This window comes from Budorcas taxicolor, chromosome 9 (genome assembly GCF_023091745.1).
Source record: "Budorcas taxicolor isolate Tak-1 chromosome 9, Takin1.1, whole genome shotgun sequence".
Taxonomy (NCBI): Eukaryota; Metazoa; Chordata; class Mammalia; order Artiodactyla; family Bovidae; genus Budorcas; species Budorcas taxicolor.
In genome coordinates, this window is record NC_068918.1 from 62,291,035 (window position 1) to 62,315,024 (window position 23,990).

Here is a 23,990-nt window from a genome sequence, read left to right on the forward strand (position 1 = left end):
GTTACCTCCTTTGAGTTCAATCTTACCCCTCTATCCAAAATATAGCCCCATAACCTTTTGTCCCTTCATCCCTCTTTATTTTTCTTTATAGTATCTGTATCAATCAGGGTTCCCTGTTTCTAGTAAAATAACTGACTTCTGTTCATTTGAGCAGAAAATGAATTTATCATAAGTTATTTGGTAACACATCAGGAGGGTTGTACATACCACTCAGGGACTACATGCCTAAAATCACATCCAGTGTTTATTGGTTGCATGGTAAATATCTTTTTCCATCCTCTTACTCTTAACCTATCCATGTCTTGAATATTAAAAATGCATCTCTAATAGAATATAGTTGATTTTTTAAAAATCCATTCTAATGATCTCTATTTTTTAATTTGAGCAAATAGTTTATTTACATTTAAGGTGAGTACTGACATGGTTGGATTTAAGTCTACTATTTTTTAAAATTTTATTTACTTTTTTATTTTTGGCTGTGCTAGGTCTTCATTGATGCTTCTGCTTTCCTCTGGTTGTGGCAAGTGGGGCTACTCTTCTTTGCAGAGCACAGGCTCTAGGCATGGGGGCTTCAGTGGTTGTGGTGCGTGGGTTCAGTAGTTACGGCTTGAGTACCGGCTCAATAGTTGTGGCACATAGGTTTAGCTGCTCTGCAGCACGTGGGATCCTCCCAGACCAGGGATCAAACCCATATCTCTCCTGCACTGGCAGGCAAATTCTTTACCACTGAGCCACCAGGGAAGTCCCCTAAGTTTACTATTTTATTATTTGTTTTATATCTTCCCATCTTTTTTTTTTTTTAAATTAGTTTCTTCTTTCTTATGGTCTTTTTGTTTAACTGAAAACAAATTTTGGAATTACATTGGCATTTATCTATTGTGTTTTTAGCTATGTCATTTTGTGTTATTTTTTAGTGGCTGCTTAGTGTTTTCAAAACACATTCCTAACATTTCTGGTCTATTTTGAGTTAATATTGTAGCACTTCATGCAAAGCATGAGAACCTTACCACCATATAGGTCCAGTTATCCAGTGTCAGCTTCCAATTATTTATGTTCTAGTTTTTGTAAGCATTACAATTTTTTGCTTTAAATAGTTGTATGTATTTTTAATTAATAGTTGTACGTATTTTTAATTAATAGCAGAAAAATAATGTATCATGAATAATACATTGTAGAAACTCTGGATTCTCTTGTGTTCTTTCAAAGAATATTGATTGCTTTTTCTTTTCTAATTTCAGCAGAGTTAAGCTACCTTGGCTCAAACTTCATGATTAGATAGCATCACCGACTCAATGGACATGAATCTGAGCAAATTCCGGGAGATAGTGAAGGACAGAGGAGCTTGCTGTGCTGCAGTCCAGGGTGTCAGAGAGTTGGACAGGACTTTGTGACTGAACAACACTGAACACTACGCATGTGTACAGGGGCCAATCAGAGATTTAGCTCTACACAGAATCACTACACAGAACACTGGTCTTCACCTTTCTGGCTCTCTCCTTCCTGGGACTACCCCTCCCCTCCAATTTTGGCAGCTGTGTTTGCTCTAAACTCTGTCCTCTGGTTTTCAAGGCAGTAAAATCGAGGACCTCTGACTATTAGCTGTTCCACGTGGCGCTGACTGGGGGCTCCCCTCATACTGAAAACCGTAAACGTGGGAATGCAGCCAGGGCCGTTCCTTTTCCCAGGTATCAGTCTCCAACCCCACTCTCCGCTTCTGTCTGCTTTGGGCCATCCTCCAGGATCTGCAGGTAGTTGTTTCTAAACTTTTTAGACTTACATTTGTTATCTGCAAGAGGGTTAGTCTTGCAAAACCACTAGTAATGAATATTTATTGTATTTTATTAAACTATTTAACTGTGATGGATTGGGTGAAAGGTCTTCATTTAGTCATATAGTTAGCCAGATAGTTTGAGAAGCACTAACTTAAAATAATTTGTAAAAGTTCCTGTAACCAAAATCTCTGGAGACACCCTGTTTCTATCATTCCCTAAACCTGATTGTTCAGCAAACCCTTTTATTCTCAGAGCCAACTAGTTGCTATAAAGTATATTCATTTGGCAGTGGGCGGGGGTGGGGGAGGTTTACGTAGACCATAGGTTACTCTGTTGCATGCAATGAACTATAATTGATACAGTATTATCCAAATTTTCTATACTAAACATGCTCGCTGCTGCTGCTGCTGCTGCTGCGTCACTTCAGTTGTGTCCGACTCTGTGCAACACCATAGACTGCAGCCCACCAGGCTCCCCCGTCTCTGGGATTCTCAAGGCAAGAACACTGGAGTGGGTTGCCATTTCCCTCTCCAATGCATGAGAGTGAAAAGTGAAAGTGAATTCGCTCAGTCATGTCCAACTCTTCGTGACCCCATGGACTACAGCCCACCAGGCTCCTCCATCCATGGGATTTTCCAGGCGAGAGGACTGGAGTGGGGTGCCATTGCCTTGTCCTAATATAAAAAAGGAACAGTTGTCATTTACAAATAAAGAAACCATTTGTAATCTGGAGACATGGGAGGGAAGCTGTCAGCAACTACAGCTAAGTGTCATGTGGCTGAAGTCATACAATATTGCAAAATAACTATGGCAGACCATATAGATTTACTCAACATTTACTTAAAGTTAAGATTAGTGTTTAAATGATGACACAGAATGTCCAAACCATGTGCTAAAGAGCATCTCATCAATTCTCTACTTCATTTTATAGCTGAAGCACTTTTGAGACCCAGAGACTACAAGTACTTTAACCAAGACTACAGAGTCAGAAAATAGTATAGAGTGGAGTCTATACGAAGAATTCTTAATTACCAGTCTGACTTTTAACTTCTTTGTTGGGGTTAAAACTGGTTGTGTAAGAAAGACTTTTTTTCCCCTTTAATATATGTGCTTAGTTGCTCAGTCGTGTCAGAGTCTTTGCAACCCCATGGATTGTAGCCCACCAGGCTCCTCTGTCCATGTGGATTCTCCAGGCAAGAATACTGGAGTGGGTTGCCATGCCCTCCTCCAGGGGATCTTCCCAACCCAGAAATCACATTGCAGGCAGATTCTTTACTGTCTGAGTCACCAGGGAAGCAGCCGCCACCCCCTCCCCCCCCGCCCCCCACCGCGCCCTTTAATATAGCTCTAATTTTAAGCACAGCAGCAGACCTGGCTTCATTCCAATGATTCTTCAATAAAAACTGCAGTTGTCGAGTACATGTTAGAGCATCAGGACCCATTTTTCAAAAAAAAAGTTACACAGATAACAGCAGAGCTGGTCTATAGGAAGCAGTATTGGGAGCTGAATTTTGCACACCCAGGTTCTCCTTGTTGGCCAAGTGAATAAATTTAATGTTAATGTAGGGTTTGCTCCATTAGCCACTATTTACTTGGTCTATAAATTGCCCATGTTGCTGGTTTATAATTAGTTTATTCATGAACATTAAGTATTGCCTCTAATTGTTTCGTTCCTACCAATCCTGAACCAAGCCTGTGGTGAGCCGCCACAGCACCCAGACAGCTCTGGGTAGCATCTGGTAGCAAGAAAAACAAGGGCTGAGGAAACATTTTTAGTAAGACTTCAGAAAACTTACATTATTTTTACAAACTGCTACTTAGAGACTTCATTAATCTATTCCACTCCACTCTCATTCATCTGTTGCATTCTTTTTTATGCTGTTTCCTCTCACCAACTGCTTTCTCCTTTGATTCATCCTTTGATATAATTGGATTTTGCTACAGCTATTTTTCAGCTACAATTATTTTTCTTCAATATGTTTAAAATCATATGCTACATAAGCTGAGGCTAGACCTATGTTCTGGAGCTTCAGGGGGATAATAGTTTTGAGTTGTTTTCATGTTTTTAGCTTCCATGTCCATCCATTATATTTATTTCTACTCCCCAAAGTGGAAACATTTAAAAGTTTTCAAATTAAAAGTGGTTTTCTGGGATTCCCATAGCCTCCAACTAGCTCACAACAGGCATTAATTTGTCACAGTAGATGTCAACATGGCTTTCTTTTCGGTGTGCTGACTATCCAGATGCTTCTTTAATCTTATTTCATTCCATGAATTCATTTAGTACACACGGGCTTAGTAACTCCAATATGTAAGTCACTGTACTAAATGCTAGATGCTTTAGGACAGGAGAAAGGTTATATTAAGAACCTTTCCATGTATTCTCCTGTGAAGTTATTTATAAGGTAAGTAACTATGTCACTAGAGAAGACTCTTGACAGTCCCTTGGACAGCAAGATGATCAAGCCAGTCAATCCTGAGGGAAATCAACCCTGAATACTCACTGAAAGGACTGATGCTGAAACTGAAGCTCCAGTACTTCAGCCACCTGATGTGAAGAGCTGACCCACTGGAAAAGACTCTGATGCTGGGAAAGATTGAGGGCAGGAGGAGAAGGGGACGACAGAGGATGAGATGGTTGGAGAGCCTCACGGACTCGATGGACATGACTTTGAGCAAGCTCTGGGAGATGGTGATGGACAGGGAAGCCTGGCGGGCTGCAGTCCATGGAGTCACAGAGTCGAACGTGACTGAGACTGAACAAGAGCTACTGCTTCACAGGCAGTGGTGAACACTTTCAACAATTATCTTTTTACTCCTCACAATATTCTAGTATTATCACTTTACTGACTCAGAAAAATAAGCCATTTGCCAACGGCCACAGAGTTAGCTGGAATTTGAACTCAGCTCAGCTAGTCCCCACCACTCCCTGATATAAAATCTTTCCTGTGCACTGGTTTAGCTTCTGTTCCCACCTTTGATCTTTCAAGTAAACCTTTTTTCAGTTCAACACAAAGATCTTTCCTATTATTTAAACTGTTCTTCATCCCCTTCTTTTTTGACATCTGTCGTGGGTTGAATTGTGTCCCCACAAAATATATAGGTCAAAGTCCCAACCCCAGCACCCCATATCAAGACCTTATTTGGAAATAGAATTATTCTTTATATAATTAATTTGGACACAGAGACAGATATGCACACAGGGAGAACATCCTGTGAAGACTGGGGTTATGCTGTCACAAACGAAGGAGCATCAAGATTGCTGGCAAACCTCAGAAGTTAAGAGAAAGGCGTGGAACAGATATCCCCCCCTTAGTGGTAACCAGTCCTGCAAATACCTTGATTTCAAACTTCCTGTCTTCAAAACTATGAGAAAATAATTTTGTTATTTAAGCTACCAGTTTGCCATACTTTGTTATGGCAGCCCTAGCAAACTAGTACATCTACACTTAGACGATTCAGAAACTCAGATTTCTACTGCTGTCTCTTTTTCTGCCTGACGCTGCAATATTCCCTTTCTCTGTTTATGTGACTTTTTACATGATGAAGGTAGAACCAGTGGTATCATTGCCAAATGTGAGATGTCAAGAGTTATCTTTGAAATCTTGATCTCCCTCTCACATTTGGGCAATCATCCAAATGGCTGAAGGGTTAGAAGCATCAGCTTTGAAGTCAATGGGCTCAAATACCAGTTTCCACATTTACTAGCTGTGTAGCTTGGGCAACTCCTTAAGCCTAAGTTTCTTTCCCTATTAAAAGGGCTAACACCACCACTACCACATGAAGTTTCGACGATACTTAAGGGAGAAAACATAATAATTAGTACATAAACTGACATCTAAACAAAATTACCTATTATCGTTAACATTTCTAAAACACACAAACTTTAGAATTTGTTTTTCATAGGTATTTCAGACACATATTTGTGTACACTAAGCATTATAACCTGCCAGTATGAGAGTGACTCTAGCTATTAACTCCCCTGAGGCCTTCAGGTGTTATCAACTTTGCCTCAAATCTTAATCTCACCAAAAACATGAGAGCAGCAGGAATAAATATACTCATATTTATAAACTCTGCCCCCCTACGCCCGCCCAAAAGCTCAATAGTTAAGTGAATAAGTGAACAACTTTTTAGGATGAGCTAGTGACTTAGCAGCAGCAGCATGGATGGAAATAAGTAGGTTCAACATTTATACAACAGAAGCTTGAAAGTTAATACTGAACAACATGGATTAAAATTCCAGTATATCACTACTCTGGCTAACTCTACCTCACAGTCTGAACATGTTACTCATTTTTTTTTTTTTTTTCACAGTACTCAAGAATTTAACGTTATCTGTTTGCTCTTCGTTGTTCGCTGGATTCATAGGTGCTAGCACCTATCAAACGCTTAATTGCTATCTTGGCTACTTGTCAGAAGAGGAAGTTAGAACACAAGAAATGGCATCAGGCTGTATTTCTTTACCATGTATTTCATTAGCGTTGGAAATGCTGGTGGGGGAATGGTCAGTCAATGCAAAATTCAGAATATTGCTTTCCGAGAAAGTCAAAGTTAAAACTGACTTCTCAGAGAAGATTCCACTAACTCCGCCAGTCCTGGAAGGCGAAATTAAGGCCGGATTTCTCAGACTACGTTTTCTCTGTATTCCCAGACCCTGTCCCTATGTTTGGTACACTGCTTCAAATGCACCTGCTGAAACCGGATTTGGGCGGGATTACGAATCCACGGGGCAATTTAGTGTTAAAAACAAAACAAAACCTTAAAACCAAAACCCCCCAAACCAAAACTTCTTTTAGAACCAACTACATTAGGAAACCGTAACCAATCACTAGGCTGGCCAGGGGTTTCACTTAACAGTGGTCAGCAAAGTGGAATTTGAGATGTGCTTCAGAAGTAGGGAAAACGTGTTGGCTGTCGTTTCAGAAAAACACACGGACACACAAGCACGCGCGCGATCACCCACAGATTGACAAATTCACGAACATTCAGAGTGACTTAGAAACGAAGTGAGTGTGCCGCTCAGGAAGGCCCAGTTAGCGGGGTCGACAGGAAATTACAATTACGGCGTAGGAAGGGTTAAAATTAGTTTTCCGCCTCAGCCTGGGCTGCCAGGGCTCCGAGAGCTTTACAAGATCGCGCGGACAGCAGAGCCTGGCCCTTCTCGCGCTCCGTAGAAGCTCCCTGGGCCTCCGCAGGCTGCGCCTCCAGCAGGAAATGACGTTAAGAAGCTGCCCGCATTAGTGCCTATTTCGTGAGCCAATGACCGGCCGAGCAGAGTCAGAAAGTTAGTAGGAGTCTTGTCTCAGGACCGCCTCAATCCGGAAACAGAAATTCTCCAGGCCCGGCATTGCCAGAGCCAGCTCTTCCATAGAAGGGAGTGCGCATGCGACTAGGGGTCCTGGGAAACCCTTAAATACCGTCATGCGGACGCATTTGTTCTCTTTCCCTGCCGCCGCGGAGCCGCGCGGAGGCGGAGGCTCGGGGTGAGTGGGGCAAAGTAGGAGTGTTGGTTATGCAGCGTGGCTGCATTTTATTTGGAGTTGGCGTTGAGGATGTGGGACTAATCGGGGTCGTTTAAGTAACTTACTGCTGTTTGTTTTGCAGTGCATTCAAGATTCGGCTCCACCCGTAACCCACCGCCATGGCCGAGGAAGGGTGAGCCCAGGGCTGGGTGGTGGGGCGGGCAAAGCGTGGGCCTGCACCCGGTAGCGTGGTTTCTAGATGTTCCGTGGAGCCGTAAGCGTATCTGGCCTACCTTGCTGATTACTGCCGAGTCCAAGGCGTTAGATGGGGGGCGAGAATTTACCACACTAAAAAACCTAAATTTTTTGTTTTTTAGCATTGCTGCTGGAGGTGTAATGGACGTTAATACTGCTCTGCAAGAGGTGCTGAAGACCGCCCTCATCCACGATGGCTTAGCACGTGGAATTCGCGAAGCTGCGAAAGCTTTAGACAAGTACGTGTATCAGTCTCAATACTGTGGGTTGTTGGAACCGGAGCAAAACTGCAGCCGAGGGAAGAAAGCGTGAAGTTCATGGTGTTAGCACAAAAGTTCTGAATGACATCCGTTCTACAGGAAACATAGGAAAAGGTATCAGCTCAGAACTCTAATGGCCCGCTGAGTGTGTGGGTTTTGAATGGGGATGAACGTTTGATTCTTGAAGTAAAACTACAGTGTTTGAATGATGACTTAAGTTGTCGGATACCCCTTCACTCCTTCTATGAGTGAAATCTCATAGTCTGACAAACCTGTAGGTTTGGGGGGCTAATTTCACTGTTCGGGAATAGATGGGAACCTTCCTTTTGAATTTTGGAGACTTAAACCACTAAATTACTGTGGCAGAAACGTTTGGATTTAGCATGAAGTTAGTAACCAGTAGCTGTAAAGGTCAGTGTGGGTGAGAAATACTTGTAAATTTAATCAGTGAGGTTTTTGGGCTGGTTATCTTAGCAAAACAACTGTTAAGGTTTAAAGCCAAAATTAAGGCCCACTAAGTTGAATGAATATAAATCTATTCATTTGGGGTAAATTTGCCAAGGGGACCAGCCTTTCTTGGAAAGCTGGTAGAATCTCCTTTACTGTTGTGCGGGAAAATACTGTGCAATATTAGATTGGGCCCAGTAACAGATAACAGTTAAACAATTGCTATATGTGAAATTTAGAGTTTTACAAGTTACTGAAGATTAGATGGTTCTGTAGATAGATGGAAGTAAGAAATATGCTTTCTGGCAGCTACGTCAGACTGAAGTTGTGTTCTCCCAATGCCTGGTTAGGTTTTTGCCAGTGTATCCAGTGCAAAGATGAATCTCTTAAACAGACTGCAAGTGGGTTTAGACCCGAATTTTAGCTTCTGCTATTGGATTTTGTATTTCAGGCGCCAAGCCCATCTATGTGTGCTTGCATCCAACTGTGATGAGCCTATGTATGTCAAGTTGGTGGAGGCCCTTTGTGCTGAGCATCAAATCAACCTGATTAAGGTAAGTTACTCTTTGGATTTTGTTTTTTTGAAAGAGAAATTAGCTTATTGTAAATTAGGCCAGTTACAGACCTGTGTCCACATAAAGGCTATGCATAATGATTTTTGTCATACCAGAGAAAGTTTGTAAAGAACTCTCTTCTGCAGGTCTGAAAAGCATCACAAACTTGGCATTTGTTGGCTATGCTAAAGCTAGTTAGGGAAGCATTTTTATTCCTGAAGATTTAAATGCTAGTTTTATGTAGATAGAGGATAATCTGCGCAGGGTATTGATAGGTTTCTTTGGGCTGTACATGATGACAGCTGGCTCCCTCTACTGAACCGTGGTGAGGAAACTGCCATGTCACCCTATCTGACTGCAGCCACCTTTCATCTAATGTGTTGTCAGTAGTATTAGTGCCTACTAGTGTGGTGATTTATTTTTGTTCTTATTCCCCCTAATAGGTTGATGACAACAAGAAACTAGGGGAATGGGTAGGCCTCTGTAAAATTGACAGAGAGGGAAAACCCCGTAAAGTGGTTGGTTGCAGTTGTGTGGTGGTTAAGGTAAGTTGATATTTATGTCTGGCATAAATGTTGTATTGGGTAACCATGCTTAACACAAGATGTATATCAATGTCTGTTCGGAGAAATGATACTAGTTACATTACCATGCAAAACTTTTAGAGCTTAAAAGTAATTGAGGGTTCATTATACAAAGTATGACTGTTACATTTTGTGGTTAGATTTTTGTCCCATCCTTGTGTATATTACAAGCACAAACATGTTATGGTAAAATTGTCAGAAATGACACAACGTGGAATTTTGTGTGGATTTTTGAAGAAGTTTTATGTAGATACCTTCTGCCCAAGTGACATTAGTGTGTCAGATGATTGTTTTTCAGTGTGTTAGTCATGCAGTCGTATCTGACTCTTTGGACCCCATGGACTGTAGCCCACCAAGAGCCTCTGTCCATGGAATTCTCTAGGCAAGAATACTGGAGTGGCTAGCCATTCCCTTTCAGGGGTAATCCTGACTCAGGGATCAAATTCGGGTCTCCCAGATCACAGGCAGATTGAAAATAAGCAAAAACATCTAAGTGATTGATTTTGATGTAGAAAGTGAAAATGAAACTCATGGTACTGGATAATACAGTTGTATACATTATAAATATTGAATGTAATAGTTCTGAAAGTGTAAATGAAACAATTTTTGGCCAGGCCACAGGTGTTAGTTTCAGCAAAAATCTCCTGGTCAGTAATGAGTTAACCCTATAATAAGTCAAAAATCACATAAAAGCAAAGGTGTAATTCTCAACAGATGTAGAAAGTCTTACAGAAAAAGGAAATAAACCATAATTAAGCCAGCCAAAAAATCTGCTTACCTGAATGTGTTTCTGCAGAAATTTAAAAAATGCTGGCAATAGGAAAGCCATGTTACGAGCCTTAAAGACATTGAAGTCATTAAGGTCCCTGAAAATGGCTACAAGACATTTTAATGGTGGGAAATACTTCATAAGTTGTGCTATTTTTTTTTTTTTTTGTAAAGCTTCACTAACTAGTGCTAACAACTTGGGAGTTTGTAAATTTTAGTAAAATCACATTTGTTTTTTAGGACTATGGCAAAGAATCTCAGGCCAAGGATGTCATCGAGGAGTACTTCAAATGCAAGAAATGATGAAATAAAAAATTGAGTTCTTGTTTTCCATCTCTGGCTTTTTATTTGGGGCAGTAAAATTAAAGTGTGTTAATGAAGGACAAAAGATTCATTGCAAAATATCTGGATGCATGCTGTTTGTCCTGGTTTCTAAGTGAAAGCATTTTTTCCAACCAGTAAGTAATTTTCAGTTGGCAAGTAGAAGAGCCCAAGTGAAGATAGGCTTGGTGATGGTCAGGGTTTTATTGGGTGGATATTTAAGACTGACAAGCCAACCTATAGCCTAGAAAAGTGAACTGGACAAATAAGCAAAATAGAAAGGGGACTGGATTGGATTTAGGCCGTGGGGCACTAGAAGGTACGTGAAATGCAGGTGCACTTTGTACATGCCCATTAGGGCAGGTCGGGGTTTTTAATTTAAATATCAGCCACAGAAATGTGCTTTCATGTGCTCAAGTCCCCAAAATTCTCAGGGAAAGGCAATGGTGATCTGTGTACTTCAAGCCTGAGTGAAGTTGAGATTGTAGGAATATGAAATTCCCTTATAGATAACCAAGTGGGGTACTTTGAGTTTCTCTACCAGTCTAAATATGCAGTGACAGGGCACATGGGAAAAGGAATTGGTTTTAATTGCAGTTTTTTTATATGTCTTAATAGATTCTCTGTACTGTATTTGTTGCTGTTTGAGTCTATGCAGTGGGAAAACCATCTGTGATCTTTTATGGGAAATAGTGTAATTCAGGCTAGGAAAAATAGAACTACTGCAATGTGCATTTTCATATTTACTCGCCCTTCTCAGAATTAGTGCTAGGAAGGCTTTGGCCTTTGTTACTCTCAGTTCAGTCATTCAGTTGTGTCTAACTGCAGTCCCATGGATCTGTCCATCATGGGGCAGGATGATGGCACAAATCCCTTGAGTTTGAGCAAACACCAAGAGATGATGGACAGAGAAGCCTGGCGAGCTGCAGTAAATGGGGCCGCAGAGTTGAACAGGACTCAGTGGCTGAACAACTGATTTTTTTTCCCTTTTTTTGTGTAAGAGTAAGGGGCTTCCCTGGTGGCTTAGCTCTAAAGAATCCACCTGCATTGTGGGAGACCTGGGTTCAATCCCTGTATTGGCCTGGAGAAGGGAACGGCTACCCACTCCAGTATTCTGGCCTGGAGAGTTCCATAGTCTGAGCAAGGCAGGCTAGTCTATGGGATTGCAGAGTTGGGACACTGAGCGACTTCCAGAGCAAGAGGAAGAGCTCATTGACCTAGACTGAGTGGCTTTACTAGGCTCTGCACTAATTAGCTAGCTTGTGTTCCCCAAGCTAGATCCTTTGTCCTCTGCTCGTGCTTCTACCTTGTTTCACAGCCCATAGACACCAGGTTTCAGTGGCCCCCGTGTTGGGTTTGCGTTGCTCAGTTGCAGTGAAGTGACGTTCTTCATAACCTGTTCTACCTCTCCTGAGGCGCATCCTTCAAAACCCAGCTCTAAGAATTACAGTTGTGATTTCTGGTTGTGACTTGTCTGTAGTTTGAAAGTGAAGTTGCTCAGTTGTGCCTGACTCTGCGACCCCATGGACTGTAGCCCACCAGGCTCCTCTGTCCATGGAATTTTCCAGGCAAGAGTACTGGAGTGGGCTGCCATTTCCTTCTCCAGGGGATCTTCCCTACCTAGGGATCAAACCTGGGTCTCCTGCATTGCAGACCAAAACTTTTGCCATCTGAACCACCAGGGAAGCCCAGGTTTATATGAGGGAGCTCATCCAAAATGTCAGGGCAGAAGCAGGTGTCTTTAGTGGGGAAAATAATTGTCATTACCAAAGGAATTCTGGCCAGTCCATGACACGATACTGGTTTTTTCTCCCAGGGGGAGAGAGAGACTTCCAGTTCACTTGAGCTGCAAGATAACCTCCATGGCAGTTTTTTTCCTGTTGCTAATTTTTTGCCTGGTCCTGATACTATCAAAATTTCTAGTATGAGTATTTTTGATAAGCCACTTCAAATTCTTAACAAAGAACAACCAGGACATCCATAGAAAAACTGTAAGAACGCTGTATCAGGCTGAGACCTCCTGAGGCAATGAAACCACTGAGAGGGTAACAGGAAGGCCAGGGGTCTCCAAAAGGAGGAAATAGCCTGCAAGTGTCAGACAGTTCTATCTCTTAAGTGGCAAGAGGAAACTAGCAATATTTTTTTCTTTATACAAATTTAAAAGGAGGTTTCTCTTAAAATACTGTGTTGCCATAATGACACCTGGTTTCACCTGAAGTTAACTATTCTCAAACTTTGAGATAACCAATGCATTTTTCTTATAGAAAAGTTTGTCTTATGCTAATGTGTTTGTCTTATGCACACTGCGCTAATGTGCTATGCATTTACCCCAAACTCTCTTCAAGTCAGTTCCGCCTCATGGCTCAACCTACTTGACAAACCAGTATGTTATGCTCAGATATTGTTCCCCTAATCTATGTAGACAAAGCTATTTGTATGGTAATCTGTCGTACAAGATTCAAGTTAATCATTTTATGGCCCGGGTAGAACCGTTTGATGCCAAGGTTATCCCAAAATGCATCGTATGGGTGAAGGGCCTGCTGCCATTCTGAGTTTTAAGACATTCCTTTCTTTCATTAACAGACTGCTAGTGACTATATAACATCCAGCTGAAGACTAGCAAGGGGTACTCTTTCTGCCCCCTTCTGATGCCTATGTCAGAAGCTTTATCTCCTTTATACTTTGATGAAACTTCATTACACAAAGCTCTGAGCGATCAAGCTCGTCTCGCCCCGGATTGAATTCTCCGGAGGCCAAGAATCCTGGCCGTCTTTTCATTTCAGCAATAACCTTTCACCACTATATAGGCAGAGGTGTTACAAAGCCTGGAAACATGGAAATATCTGTTAGTATTACTGAAGATACTAAATATCTGTTAGTATTACTAACCCTTAATATGGTGCTTGAATTTGCTTTTTTAATTTCTTTGTAGATGAGTGTACAAAGAGCTGGGCTCAAGGAAAATGTTAGGCACAAAGATTTGAATGCACCCTACACTTGATCGATAGTGGGAAGAGAGCGTATTTAACCAAGGAGGAGAAATAAGATCTTGGCCTTCATTCCAGGCTGAGGATGGGGCAGGATGATGGCACAGAGGGATAGGGCATTGTCCCAGCTGGAGTCCTCATGATGCTCAATCCGCAAGGCAGAATTTGAAGCGGTAATATCTAAGCAATGGAGGTGTCATGGCTGGGCTGTAGACCTTCCCAACCTCCCAGCGAGAACCTGTTGGAAGTCTTACTCGTTGCAGGTGCTCAGGTGCTGGGGGTAGAGGAGTAGTTGGGGATCAAAGTCGAAGATTTCCCAGAGGGTGATCAGTTTGGGCTACATAAATAATACATCAGTGTTCAGAAGGACTGGTGGTGATGTTGCTCTCGGCAAAAACTTCAACCCTTTTTAAAAAGCACAGCTTACACTTCAGATGGCATAAGCACACCTAAATTAATGCTTTATCACGTGTGAGATACTTTAGCTTTTTATCCAAAACCTACAAGGCCGAGTCACAGTCAGCTGATTAGAATTGCATTGCAACCTGGGTTTTGTCTGAAAAGACTTAGAAATGAGGGAGGTGGGTTACCCTGAGTTTTTAAGACCTGCACTGAAATGGACAGTTTTCTAAGCTCTCTCCTAGTCTGTATGAAGCGTACCTTCCTTAAGAGTGTTGACTTATGTTCAGTGACTACCATCACCACATACATTCCTAATTTGTTTTCAGTGGCATACTGGCTTTGGGAAGGGAATGAACAGGAGAAGAAACCGAAGTGTTTTTGTAGGTAAAAGCTGAGCCTCAAATTTACTGTTAAGGAACTAAACTGCGTTGTGAAACAAAATAAAGACTGGTGGTTATTCCATGGCTCCGCCAACCTGGAAGATTCTGTTAATCTTGCATTTTCTGATGATAAAGGGTACATCTTAGTGGGATTTTATGGTGCTATAAGGACAGAGTGGAAGGGCATTTGCTTAAAAATATTGCTTATTTTTAAGCAATATTCAGGAAATGTACAGTAAGACCACATTTTATAAAAATTAAAGGAATATAAGGACACATCGCTGCAGAAGAAAGAGTTATACATCAAGGTTTTAATGGTTGTTTCTGGAAAGGTGGATGTTTTGCTTCTTTTGCTTTAATGTACATTGCGTTTTTAGTAAAAAATTCTTGAAGAAATGAAATAATGGTACAAGATATTCTTAGGGTTAATTTTAAGTAGCATTAATATAAAGGTTTAACAATTTTCTATGTTTTGTGAACACGTAGCACTTGGATGCATCAGGACAGGTTTAAAAGACTGAATTCAGACCTGGCCAGCAGAGGGCGATAAGAAGCTAGTGTCAGAGCTACCTATCCGTGTGAAGATAAGCATAGGCTATACTGCAAGCTCCCAGGAGAAAAAGATTCTTCTAGCACCCCTGGAAAATTGCTGGGCTTTAGGGTACTATTTCTGGTTGCGCTTGCTTTTTGTCGTGATATTGCAGAATCCACACTCCCTAGCTGGGGAAGTCAATAGTGGTGACTAACTACAACTAAGATATTGAAACTCTACATGTTCCTAGAGGAAGAGGTTTTGCTCTGTGATAGTCGATTGTATATTCTTATTAAGCCTCTTTCTCTGCACTATACCAAGAATTTATCCGATGCCACCTGAAAGCCAAAAGGTTTCAGAGCAGGCCTATTCTGGAAAATGGGCATAATTTCAAAAGCAGCAAAGCCACAGCTGTACTCTGGATTATAATCCACGGTATAGCTCCATGGAAGCACTGACTTTGTTCTGAGCTGTATCTCTGGTGCCTAGAATAGCGCTTGGTGTGGTAGGCATTCAAATATTTTCTGTCGGATGAGTAGATATGAACTGCCAATTTATATTTAGTTAATTTGAGAGTTCTCTTCATAGGCTTAAATTCCTCAACCATTTTTGACACTTTAATTTCTTATATATATATATTTTTTCTGGCAACAGGATGACTCCAAGTTGGGCCTCTTCTAGACTAGGATGGTGCCAAACTGTCTCAACTTCCCCTGTCTCCAACTCTCCTCTAGGGAGCAGGGCAGAGAAACATATCTTATCACAATATGGGGTACATGGCTCTAAGAGTCTGAAAAAATAATTTTAAAAGCTATTATAAGACCCGGGAACAGTAAAAAGCACAGGAGTTCAGGGAAACTATTTTTACACTGCAGTAATTTCTTTTTGAAGCCTATTTATTGAGACACATGCCAACAGCACACTATTGTACAACTGATGTGAATTAAACCTTACACAAATGTAGTATTTGTCTTTATTTTTCCTTCTCTCAACTGCCCCCAGCTAAAATTTACAAACAGATATAAAAATCCCATTTGAACCTGGCTGGCTTGTTAGAGAAATATGGGGTCAAAGGCTTGTGGCATTTTGCAGGGCTGACACCAGATTAAAAGGAGCAAAATGCACATAAAAAAATAAATATGAGATCTGTAAGGGGAAAATAAAGTATTAACATACAAAACGCTGCAAATTAAAAATCCTGTCTTCTCTTGTAGATTTGATGCTTGGATATACTTTAGTGAGTTCCAGAGGTCAGCAGATGTGTGGCTAAATGTGTGTGTGTTGTGTCTTGCTGGGAGGTACCTACCCACACATGGATCATAAAGTGATAACAGTTATGCCATTATTTCAGTAGGGAATATACATGTATAATTTTAAAGAAGAAATAAAACCTTTTCTATCTCACAAGCTGCATTTTGAAATAAAATAATCCAGTTCAAAATTTGATTCCAGATTTCTGTCATGTAAAGAGTCTATAATTTTATTTTCAGGAAAATATTAAAATGATAATGCGGATGATGTTAACGTGCAGAAGCAAAGTTTAAAGCCCTATGTGGAGAGGAAACTGTGAGATTTTTTTAGATTTTTAAATTACTGGTCAAGGCATAAAACTTGTTATTACCTTTATTATTGCCTGCCTAGTGTTGCTGTGTAAAGTGAGGCTCATTCAAATGGTCCCAGGTTGTATTGCTGCCCTGTGGATTCTTGCTAATAGACTGCAGGGCAGATGGAGGTTTAGCTAACATTCAGCTACAGTTTGAAACTATCCTTTTGGGTGGTAGTAAAAATAAGACAGGTTAAGAAATGAGCTTCTCTTCAAAGAAATTTCTGTATTTTGGTAAAACTTCTGAGGACCTTTCTCCTATCAGGCTAGTAGAACAGTGGACAACAACAGTGTCTTTAATGAAGCAGAAACCTGCCTGTTGGATGAATCTCAGGACTCTCCATTTTCAAGTAAGGTTACAGATTATTTGTGGCAAGTGAAGGTAACATTTTTAAAGCAAGCTATATTTCTGAGGGATGCAGGAGAGAAGAAGGCAGAGAAAGACAAGACTGGAGAGGAGTGATGGGCAGGTGGAGAAGGAGACAGGAAGAGAGATGGAAGGAGGGAGATGTGGGGAGGGGAGGAAGAGGGGGAGAGAGGGAAATGATGCATATTCAGGTTATTATGAAATAGCTAAAAAGATTTATTTATTCTACACATTATTTTCTTCAGTTTAAGAATGTCACCATTCACCTTTGATTTTAGAAGGTCAGCATTCACTTAACATTAGAAATCATTAGTTGAAAATAAATATAATTTAGTTGCATATTAGCTGACCAGTCACACTTCTATTGCATTGGGTACTGCCCCAGTAGTTATTTTCCCTGGTGGGTCTCAACTGCAATGGTATCTGTATGCTTTAATCATTGCCAGTCCCCAGACTTGTACTTATGTGTTGAAATTTTTTCTCAGCAGCAAAGTAAAATGTTTTGCTCTACCTATACAGTTCAACTCTGCTTTCCTAGTAAGGCATTCACGTTTGGCAGTTACCAACCAGTTTGGATAAGAGATGCAAAGTCTTATTTATTGCTTTATCTAAACTGGAAAATAAGCAAAGAAAAATTTCCCCAACATATAAACAACATGTAACAAAAACAAAACCCCTGGTATCTGGTCCCATCACTTCATGGGAAATAGACGGGAAAACAGTGGAAACAGTGTCAGACTTTATTTTTTGGGGCTCCAAAATCACTGCAGATAGTGACTGCAGCCATGAAATTAAAAGACGCTTACTCCTTGGAAGAAAAGTTATGACCAACCTAGATAGCATATTGAAAAGCAGAGACATTACTTTGCCAACAAAGGTCCGTCTAGTCAAGGCTATGGTTAATCCAGTGGTCATGTATGGATGTGAGAGTTGGACTGTGAAGAAAGCTGAGGGCCGAAGAATTGATGGCTTTTGAACTGTGGTGTTGGAGAAGACTCTTGAGAGTCCCTTGGACTGCAAGGAGATCCAACCAGTCCATTCTAAAGGAGATCAGTCCTGGGTGTTCTTTGGAAGGAATGATGCTAAAGCTGAAACTCCAGTACTTTGGCCACCTCATGCGAAGAGTTGACTCATTGGAAAAGACTCTGATGCTGGGAGGGATTGGGGGCAGGAGGAGAAGGGGACGACAGAGGATGAGATGGCTGGATGGCATCACTGACTTGATGGACGTGAGTCTGAGTGAACTCTGGGAGATGGTGATGAACAGGGAGGCCTGGCGTGCTGTGATTCATGGGGTTGCAGAGTCGGACACAACTGAGCAACTGAACTGAACTGATGTAGCGTTGAGTGGAACAGCATGTAAACTGTTCCTTTACTCCTATAATTCTATGATTCCTTGATTTCTGCTTTGGTACTTTGATAATGAAAGTTAAACAACTGTGAAAAGAAATAAAGACATTTCTTTTATCTTGACATTTTGCTGTCCGAGGCAGTTCCCAAACTGCTTCATGTTTGATTTTAGTCCTTTGAAGAGGGCCTACCAGGAAGAGGTTCTTAGGTAATTCCGGGTTCTGGATTCTATTTAAGATGAATCATTTAGTGTAAAAAAAACCATTATATTTCTATAATATCTATCATGATTACCTCTCAGCTTATTTCTAAATGATACAAAATTTAGGGATTTAGACAAAGTCTTCTACTTAATGGCACAAGTGATATTCTTTAATATGATCATCTAAGATAATCATTAATGGTGACTGTGATAAATTATTCTCTAGAGTTAGTAGTATCATTGCTGGCTGTGTTATTTTCTAGAAGTAACTGTGTATGCTGACCAAAATGTGGCCTTGCTACTTTCTTCCTGTATTTCTGGAGAAGATGCTCTGTCTTGACTAGAGAGAACTGAGCTGGGAATTTAGGCCAAGTCTCCCATTGCAGACTCTACTTGCAGTTAGAACCTGAATTTTTTCAGTTGGAAAGACCTGAAAAATGATCTCATTTGGTTCCATCATTTTCCATCTGAGAGGACAGAGCCCCATATCCCAGGATATGCTCCAAGAAGCCTTTGGACATGTGGTTAAACTGATGATAGGAACTGTCATTTTGTTGAAGATTAAAGTATTGTCTGTTTAATGTATGTGGAAGGAATATACTTTGTAAATTGATATGGGTGTATTGATGAAGAATATCAGGGATGAGGACCATAAATATACTATGAGTGAGTCCAGAAACGCTTTTTAGTGCCTGAAAAATAAGCTAACAAGGGCAATTTGTTAGCTTCCATGGAGGTGTGTACAGATGTGGAAGAATGTCTTTTACAAAGCCAATATGTATAAGCATCATCTCCCTCAGGCCATCGTTTGCACTATGTATTTTGAGGTTGTGCAGTGTTTGCCTGATCTGCACTTGTTCTCTTCAATTTAGGCCACCAGCAGTGATGTTGGACAATGGAGTCTCCTGAATTAGGGACTTAACAACAGAATCCTTGTTGGGCCCTTAATACACAGGTCAACTAGCAGATTCAACGATGTGCCTTAAAAGAGAAGGAAAGATGAGGGGAGCCATTTGTCCAGGAATGAGTGATGTGAAGAAAACCTGCCTGAAGGTGAAAGCATGAGAGAGTATTTTACAAAAGATTACAGCTAGTTCTTTGCCTTGCCATCAAATAAAGTAAAAAATTAATGTAATTTTTAGAAGCAGTTATAAATAAAGGAATATTGCTATCTATAATTGGTTGTTAGGGGAATTGGACTTTTAAAAAATAATCCAGGATTAGGTATCCATTCCATAGTGTTGACAGAATGTTGCTAATGTTTGCCGAGAAGAATCTCGGCAAAGATCTCTTTAAGATGAATGAGCCTAAGACATGGATTCTCAGGCTAGACTAACATGCAGTTCCTGTCCACAAAAATCTGGGGAGACAATTGCATTAATATGCCAGTTATTGATTTGCAGTGATAACAAGAGCAGAAGAAAAACTATTTTTTTGAGATATGGAATTCTAGTGGATATGTTTTCAGATTCTGAAAGTTAGAGACGAACCTTTTGAAAAGTGCCTTTATTTTCTTGTATTTGTGCTTTGGTAAAATTACAGTGTAATTTCTGTTGTTGTTAGCTTTTGTCTTCCACTTCCTTGCTTTCCTTTGAGTGTTTCTAAATTTGGATTCATTGGAGAGAAATAGAATGCCTTAGCCAATGTTACAGTTTACCATACATGATTGTTATTTTTAATATTTTAAAATGTTTTATTTCTGTTTACATTGTACAAAATAGATAATTAAAATTTAGGTAATATGAAAACCATATTCAAAAACATCAGAGCTATCAATTTAATGTTTAGATAAAGACTTCAAAACTTCTCAGGAATAGCTTCTATCTAAAACATACCAAATTTAAAATTATTATAGCATTGCCATCTTGAATAAAATTGGTTTTAATTTACTGGCTGAAAAACACTTTATAAACGAGACAACAATCTCTCATTCTCCACTTTGCATTCCTTTCGAGGGTCATTTCAGGACATTCTGTGCAGTGACCAGAAGAGGGCAGCATGACCTCAGCTGTGGGAAAAGCTGCACAAACCAATGCTTTCTACTGAGAAGGCTGGAAGCTGACGGAGAGCAGACTTACAGCAGCAGGTGCTGCAGTGTGTCTATCAAGCAGGATACACAGGAAACAAATGTGAAATAAAACTGGTTAATGCCTCTGAATGCTGCGGATTTTTACGCATATTTTCCAGAGCAATCGCCCCTTCCCTTGTAAAAATGAAATGGGTCAGATGTTCAGATTTTTATGGGATTTAGAAAGCTGTACATGCCTAAGACCTTGACTCCCCAGCTGGGGGATTTCTAATCTCTATTTTTTATCCTATGGAGTCGTAATTTTCTAAGAACAGTAAACTCATCTTCCTTATTTCTTCTCAAATTTCTAAAGTGATCTTAATAATAAGGAATAAGGAACCCAGATCTCAGGCCGAAAAAACTACATGCATGCATCTGCACTATTACCATCTGTTTTGTTGCAATATTAGTACACGAGAGAAATGATCAGATTGGTAAACCTATGGACCTCAAGATCTTAAGACCTCAGCTTCTATTTAGTATCCAGTTTGCTTTCCTTGAGGGGGCAGCTTCCAGGGAATACAAGCCTGCAGTGTGCAACTGGGATATATTTTGCTGAAATACATATATATCAATATCTCTATATATCTATATCTATCTATCTATATACATAAATTTGCATGTGTGTGAAGAACTTGTATACTTTCTTAGCTTCTTTCGGGAAATTTAACGATGGCAAATTACCATGTATTGGTTTTAAGAAAAAGAGGAGAAAATGAGGGCCGAAATTGAGAAATTTTCTTGCTACTTATGTTAGGTCTTTACTCTGGTTAGAAGAGAAAAGATTCAAAGGATTATTTTACTTTGGTGAGTTGCATTCCAGCCTCAACTTTCATTTAAGAATTCTATATTCTTTAAAGTTTCATTTAGGAGATATTTCCCAAAAACCTTACCTCTGAAATATGGATTTCTGTTGCTCATTTTCATTTACTTCTACTTCTCATTTTTAATTTCCTCATATCTGCATATAATCTACTTTGGGTAGTGCTTGCCTTTCCCCTACCCTGGCCCCATTTTGAAAAAGCAACCCTTCCTTAATGGCATAAATTTGACTTGTGTGTTCTAAATAAAGCATTTTATTAATATGTTCATTTTTTCCATTAAAATCTTGGGTTAACAAATGCATAAATATAGCATTTATGGATTCAGCAGATGAACTTGAAATCTAGTTTACCGCTTGGCAGCTAATATCACTGGCAGGATTACTTTATCAGAAATAATGACTTGAGTGTGAATTTGAATAAATGAAAACCATAGGCATTTAATCATAATGCGGTCAGAGGTTTATCCTGGCTTGCATACTTAGCGTGTGTGCACTCAATGTGTCTGACTCTTTGTAACCCCATGGACTGTAGCCCACCAGACTCCTCTGTCCATGAGATTTCTCAGTCCAGAATACTGGAATGGGTTGCCATTTCTTCCTTCAGGGGATCTTTCTGACCCAGGGATCGAACCTTCGTCTCCTGCATTGGCAGACGGATTCTTTACCACGGAGCCTATACTTAGTAGGGAGGGAATATCTGATTTTAAAACCCATTCCATTCTTTTTCAATATGCTGGATCTCCCCATTAAATAATTGTAAATAAAGACACTGGTACTAATTTTCATCCCTTTTGACATATGAAGAATTTAAAAATGGGATTTGACAGGTTTTTGGTGTTTTTGTAAGGCTGATGTCTGGGCATCAGATTGGTTAGTATAGGTTGTTGTAGTGTCCATACCACTTGATAAGGGTATAGCTGTGTGTGCATGTGCTCATGCATGCACACACACACACACACACACACACACACACACACACACACACATACATACACATAGTGATTGCTCAGCCCACACTGGCTTTATGGTCAGTGATTGGGGTGGAGGCTTGGGTGTGAATCCTGGTTTCGCTGGTTAGTTATTATGAGATGCTAGAAGAGTCATTAAGTTTACTTAAATCCCCATTCTTTTTCTCTAAAATAGAAATACTATTACTGTTTCATAGTTTTGTGTGTATGTGTGTGTGTGAAGATTAACTGAGAAAATATATGTAAAGTCCTTAGTTTAGCGTCTAGAAGATAAATGATGGTGGTTATTATGATGATAAAGAATTATCACAGCAGATTTGAATACATATAAAAAGTATAATCAGACTACTTTTTCCTTGCAAATCTCTAACCTACATAAAGATAGCTTTAAGATCTGTTAAAAACTTGGATATCCTCTAAGGAATAGGTTACAACTTCTCATTACACAGTGCTTGAGACAATATATTTGTGTAACCTTCTCAGAAAAGTTTTATAAATAGCTTTCATAGGCCATGGACTTTATTAGGGTCCTGTTCCTAAGGGATTCAAAGAAGCTGGTCTGAAGATTATTTTAAAAGATTATAGAAAACTGTTCTGCCCAGTGGGAGTTTATGTCTGTTCAGACTTCTATTCTTGGCTTCAGCTCTCAACTGGCTTTGTACCTCCATAGATAACATGCGTGTTGAGTTAAGAGCATTGGTTGTGGTCATTTGGAACTTTTATTCTGAGCAGTATTTCCCAAACAAGAAAATTTTGCTCTGTACTAGCATACTGGATGTTTAACACATTGTGTTCACTTTATTTCTGTAGAATTACTCTGTTGTTTTTGCCTAAGAAGCAAAATAAGTATTTTGAAAATCTTGGTCTTTTCCTTGAAAACCCTTTGACTTTGGGTCCTTTGTTTGTTTGTTTTCAGTTACAATTTAGGTCTTTGAGCAAAGAGGTCAGATAATCATTCTTCTTTCCCTGTCCTTCCTTCTGGTTGCCCATTTGTGCTGCCCATATTAACTTATAAATTGCATACTTGAGTAAGAGTTTCTTGAAGGTAGGAAACATTCTTCTTATGTACTTTCCCTAATGCCTAGTAAGATATTTTGTTCAAATGGTGCTTAACAATGAAGATGTGACTATGAACTGTAGCCACATTTTGTGTATTAGGGATATAAACACTGCCAAGAATGATTAGGCTGAAATGGAGGCTCTTTATCCTGGAAGGATGACAACTGAATATTATGATGGGGAATACGTATGGTATAGATTAACCAACAGTCTTCCCATTATAATTTAGGCTAACTTAGAAAAGAAATAAAATAGAAAGCTACTTTATATACTGAGTAGGTAATACGTAACTACAAGTGGTGATATGGGCTAAGAAGAGTAAGTTTCATTAAGTGTAGAGGCAAAATGTAGAAGGAATAGTCAATGAAAGCTGCAGGTTTTAAGAAATCCCTGAACTTTAAAGCTACTGTGAGCTGCTGCCATCTTGGCAGTTCTACCAAGATTCAGTTCAGTTCAGTTCAGTTGCTCAGTCATGTCCAACTCTTTGTGACCCCATGGACTGCAGCACGCCAGGCTTCCTTGTCCATCACCAACTCCCAGAGCTTACTCAAACTCATGTCTATGGAGTCCATGATGCCTTCCAACCATCTCATTCTCTGTCATTCCCTTCTCCCACCTTCACTCTTTCCTAGCATCAGGGTCTTTTTCAATGAGTCAGTTCTTTGTTCAGGTGGCCAAAGTATTGAAAGTGAATATTCAGGACTGATTTCCTTTAGGATGGACTGGATCTCCTTGCTGTCCAAGGGACTCTCAGGAGTCTGTTCCAACACCACAGTTCAAAAGCATCAATTCTTTGGCGCTCAGCTTTCTTTATAGTCCAGCT

General features: G+C 40.1%; 1 protein-coding gene and 3 non-coding genes across 4 annotated transcripts; all 4 read left to right on the forward strand.

Annotated features, from left to right (window-relative positions):
• The first annotated feature begins 7,379 nt into the window (after positions 1-7,379).
• On the forward strand, positions 7,380-10,436 carry RPS12 (ribosomal protein S12). The gene is made up of 5 exons (XM_052645798.1): positions 7,380-7,430; positions 7,615-7,731; positions 8,651-8,753; positions 9,197-9,298; positions 10,346-10,436. The coding sequence occupies exons 1-5, from the start codon at positions 7,417-7,419 to the stop codon at positions 10,406-10,408; spliced, it is 399 nt and encodes a 132-aa protein (XP_052501758.1). The 5' UTR covers positions 7,380-7,416; the 3' UTR covers positions 10,409-10,436.
• Positions 7,952-8,024, forward strand: LOC128053634 (small nucleolar RNA SNORD101). The gene has a single exon (XR_008199951.1). It is a non-coding gene; the product is annotated as a small nucleolar RNA SNORD101 (small nucleolar RNA).
• On the forward strand, positions 9,039-9,115 carry LOC128053642 (small nucleolar RNA SNORD100). The gene has a single exon (XR_008199958.1). It is a non-coding gene; the product is annotated as a small nucleolar RNA SNORD100 (small nucleolar RNA).
• Positions 10,092-10,221, forward strand: LOC128053641 (small nucleolar RNA SNORA33). Its single transcript, XR_008199957.1, has one exon. It is a non-coding gene; the product is annotated as a small nucleolar RNA SNORA33 (small nucleolar RNA).
• Positions 10,437-23,990: the final 13,554 nt, after the last annotated feature.